Source organism: Peromyscus leucopus, unplaced genomic scaffold, assembly GCF_004664715.2.
Source record: "Peromyscus leucopus breed LL Stock unplaced genomic scaffold, UCI_PerLeu_2.1 scaffold_1163, whole genome shotgun sequence".
Taxonomy (NCBI): Eukaryota; Metazoa; Chordata; class Mammalia; order Rodentia; family Cricetidae; genus Peromyscus; species Peromyscus leucopus.
Window position 1 is genome coordinate 46,389 of NW_023504296.1, and position 3,612 is coordinate 50,000.

The window sequence follows — 3,612 nt, forward strand, 5'->3', positions numbered from 1 at the left end:
TGTGTGTGTGTGTGTGTGTGTGTGTGTGTGTGTGTGTGTGTGTTCATCCCTTGGAGCTACTGTTTTAGGTGTGTGTGAACTATATTTTATGAGGGCTGTGTATTGAATTCAGCCACTTTGCAAGAGCAGTATATGATTGTGTCTACTGAGACATCTCTCCAGCTTCTGCAATATTCTGCAGTATCTGTTTATTGAAACTTCCCTCTCGCTCCTAAGTTCTACTCCTCTAACTTCCAGGATGCATCAGGATTCTCTAGTTTTCCCCCTACAAGGGGTAGCATTGTTTTGCCTTCATCTGCAAACATGAGGTCACAAACTTCCTGCAGTTGTTCTCAATACTCAATTGCTGTCAAGTTTCATATTCTTTTGGATATCAAAAAGAAGCCTCTGAGTTTATTTCAAATCTTATTGTATATTAGGAAAGCTAAGAATATTTCCACTCCAGACAAATGTCCAATAGCCATGTCTTGTAACAATAGGTGGCTAATTGGAAGATTATGGGAAACAATGCAAATAAAAGTAGTATACATGACATTGATAAACATCATTAGAAGAAACAGTGAGAGTCACCAGATAATGCATACATCTTGCATTGTATCCTAATAGGTGGTTCTGTTCCAACACTATAGTTGTCAGTTAAAATTTATGAAATGGGAGTTCTGGAAGATGATTTCTCTCTTAACTTTTGAAGAGAATTTCTCTCTGGTCTTATTAAAATGATGTAGCACTTGGGGACAAAGATGCATCCCAGCAAGCCTGCACTGGAGGCTAAGATGGAGAAGACCTCCACAGCCATCATTATCTTGCCCTTGGAGCTGTGGTAGACAGGGAGAAAAGTGACCCAGACACTGCAGAACAACAGCATGCTGAATGTCAAGAATTTGGCTTCATTGAATGTGTCAGGGAGATTCCTGGCCAAAAAAGCTACAGTGAAGCTCCCCAGGGCCAGAGAGCCCAGGTATCCCAAGACAGAGTAGAAAGCAGTTACTGAACCCTTGTTGCACACAATGATGATGTAGCCATGCTCAGAGTGTGCATCAATGTCAACAGAGGGAGGAGAAACTCCCAGCCAGATTGCACAGAGAATAATTTGGATGATGGTGCAGAAGGGAATGATGTAGTTAGGTACCCCTGATACCAGGAGCCACTTCATCCTTCTTCCAGGAGAAGTGACTTTGAAAGCCAACACCACAGTAATTGTCTTGGCCAACACAGTGGAAACAGCTACAGTGAATAAAATACCATATGTTATTTGCTGCAGGACACAGGTAGCTGAGTTGGGATGGCCAATGAAGAGCAAGGAACAGAGGAAAGAGAAGATGAGGGAGATGAGCAGGATGTAGCTGAGAGTGAGGTTATTGGCCTTCACAATGGGAGTGTCTTGGTATTTCACAAAGACCCCAAGAACCATAACCGTGAATGCAGACAAACATAAGGCCATGCAGGACAGAGTCATCCCCAAGGGTTCATCGAAGCCCAGAAAGGTCACATCTTTGCGGAGGCAGTGGTTCTGCTCTGTGTTGGCATACTGGTCCTCTGGACACTTCATACACTGATCCACATCTGATGCAGAAAGCAAAAGTATTGTTAGTGCAACTTCAGCATTTCTTATGGACAGGTTACGCGAGTATATTATGGAAGCTTTGCAACATCCACATTCTTTTTTTTTTTTTTTTTTTTTTTTTTTTATCATTTTCTTTATCTGCACAAAAAATTTATACAGTTTGTAGCACATTTTACTATTGAATCATTTATCAATGTTTAATTGAATAGTAATTGAGAATTTTCTAAAGGGCAAGGCTTCATTTCATAATGCCTAATTTCTTTAGGGACAAATGCAGATCCTATTGATACAGTATAAAATGAATCTTTCTGTCTGAATTAGAAGTGATGCCCTCATGAGAAATGGAGACTTGGTCTTATCCAGGATGAAACCTCTTATAACTTGTTTTATTCCCGCATGATCATCACCAAACACATGAATAGCTGAGCAACAGCAAATAGAATCTATTGTGTGTGTGCGTGCAAGTACATATGTATGTGAAAGCAGTAAATAAAAAAGAGTGTTTGAAAATAGTAAATGAAAAATTGCTCAGGAATTTAAGGTTTTGGGTACATGTGTGGGAAGTAGAATGGGGAGAGGGGGAGATTATATAATGATATATGAAATTCTAAAGAAAAAATAATGAAATATGATGCCCTTAGTTGTGACCTCATCAGGGAATGGGGATAGCCAACAATTTATAAAATGAAATAATCCTACTATTAAAGGTAGAAAACTCTATACATACATAGTACCCAGAAGTCTTGTATCTTATACCACCACCTTTGTGAGCACAGAGCACCTACTTCCTTCTCTAATTTCCATCTATATGAGACCTGTGTGGCGGACCTGCGACCTCCCTTTCCTCTTGGGTATTCTTGAGGAGTGAGGGATAAGAGATTTATTTATTTTTTATTTATTTTACATCACCATTCAGTTCAACATAATAGCCACAGATTCCCCTGATCTCCCCTCTCGCCCCCCTCCCCTTCCCCCCAGCCCACCCCACATTCCCACCTCCTCCAGATCAAGGTCTCCCACGAGGACCGGTGTCGACATGGTAGACTCAGTCCAGGCAGGTCCAGTCGCCCCCTCCCAGACCGAGCCAAGCATCCCTGCATAAGTCCCAGGATTCAAACAGCCAACTCATGCAACGAGCCCAGGACCTGGCACCAAAGCACAGCTGCCTCCCAAACAGATCAAGCCAAATGACTGTCTCACCCATTCAGGGGGCCTGATCCAGTTGGGGGCCCCTCAGCCTTTGGTTCATAGATCCTGTGCTTCCATTCATTTGGTTATTTGTCCCTGTGCTTTATCCAACCTTGGCTTCAACAATTCTCGCTCATATAAACCCTCTTCTTTCTCACTAATTAGACTCCCAATACTCCACCAGGGGCCCAGCCGTGGATGTCTGCATTCAGATTCCACAGTACTTGGATGGGGTTTATGGCACAACTATCAGGGTGTCTGGCCATCCCATCACCAGAGTAGGTCAGTTCCTGCCTTTTCTTGACCATTGCCAGCAGTCTTTTGCTGGGGTATCTTTGTGGATCTCCGTGGGCCTCCCTAGCTCTCTGCTTCCTCCCCTTCTCATGTGGTCTTCATTTACCATGGTCTCCTATTCCTTGTTCTCCCACTCTTTTCTTGATCTAGCTAGGATCTCCCACTCTCTTTCCCTCGACCGTTGCTCTTCATTGTTCCCACTCATGACCAGGCTGTTCATGTAGATCTCATCCATTTCTCCATGTCTTTTTTGGGGTCCTGTTTCCCAGGTAGCCTCACTGGTGATGTGAGTAGCAGTCCAGTCATCTTTGTTCCACATCTAGCATCTTCCTATGAGTGAGTACATACCATATTTGTCTTTCTGAGTCTGGGTTACCTCACTCAGGATGATTTTTTCTAGATCCATCCATTTGCCTGCAAACCTCATGATGTCATTGTTTTTCTCTGCTGAGTAGTATTCCATTGTGTATATGTGCCACAATTTATTTATCCATTCTTCAGTTGAAGGGCATCTAGGTTGTTTCCAGGTTTTGGCTATTACAAACAATGCTGATATGAACATAGCT

General features: G+C 42.7%; 1 protein-coding gene across 1 annotated transcript; it reads right to left on the minus strand.

Moving 5' to 3' along the window:
- Positions 1 to 615: 615 nt before the first annotated feature.
- Positions 616 to 1,582, minus strand: LOC119086104 (vomeronasal type-2 receptor 116-like). The gene has a single exon (XM_037201699.1). The coding sequence runs from the start codon at positions 1,547 to 1,549 to the stop codon at positions 644 to 646; it is 906 nt and encodes a 301-aa protein (XP_037057594.1). The 5' UTR covers positions 1,550 to 1,582; the 3' UTR covers positions 616 to 643.
- Between the last annotated feature and the right edge of the window lie 2,030 nt (positions 1,583 to 3,612).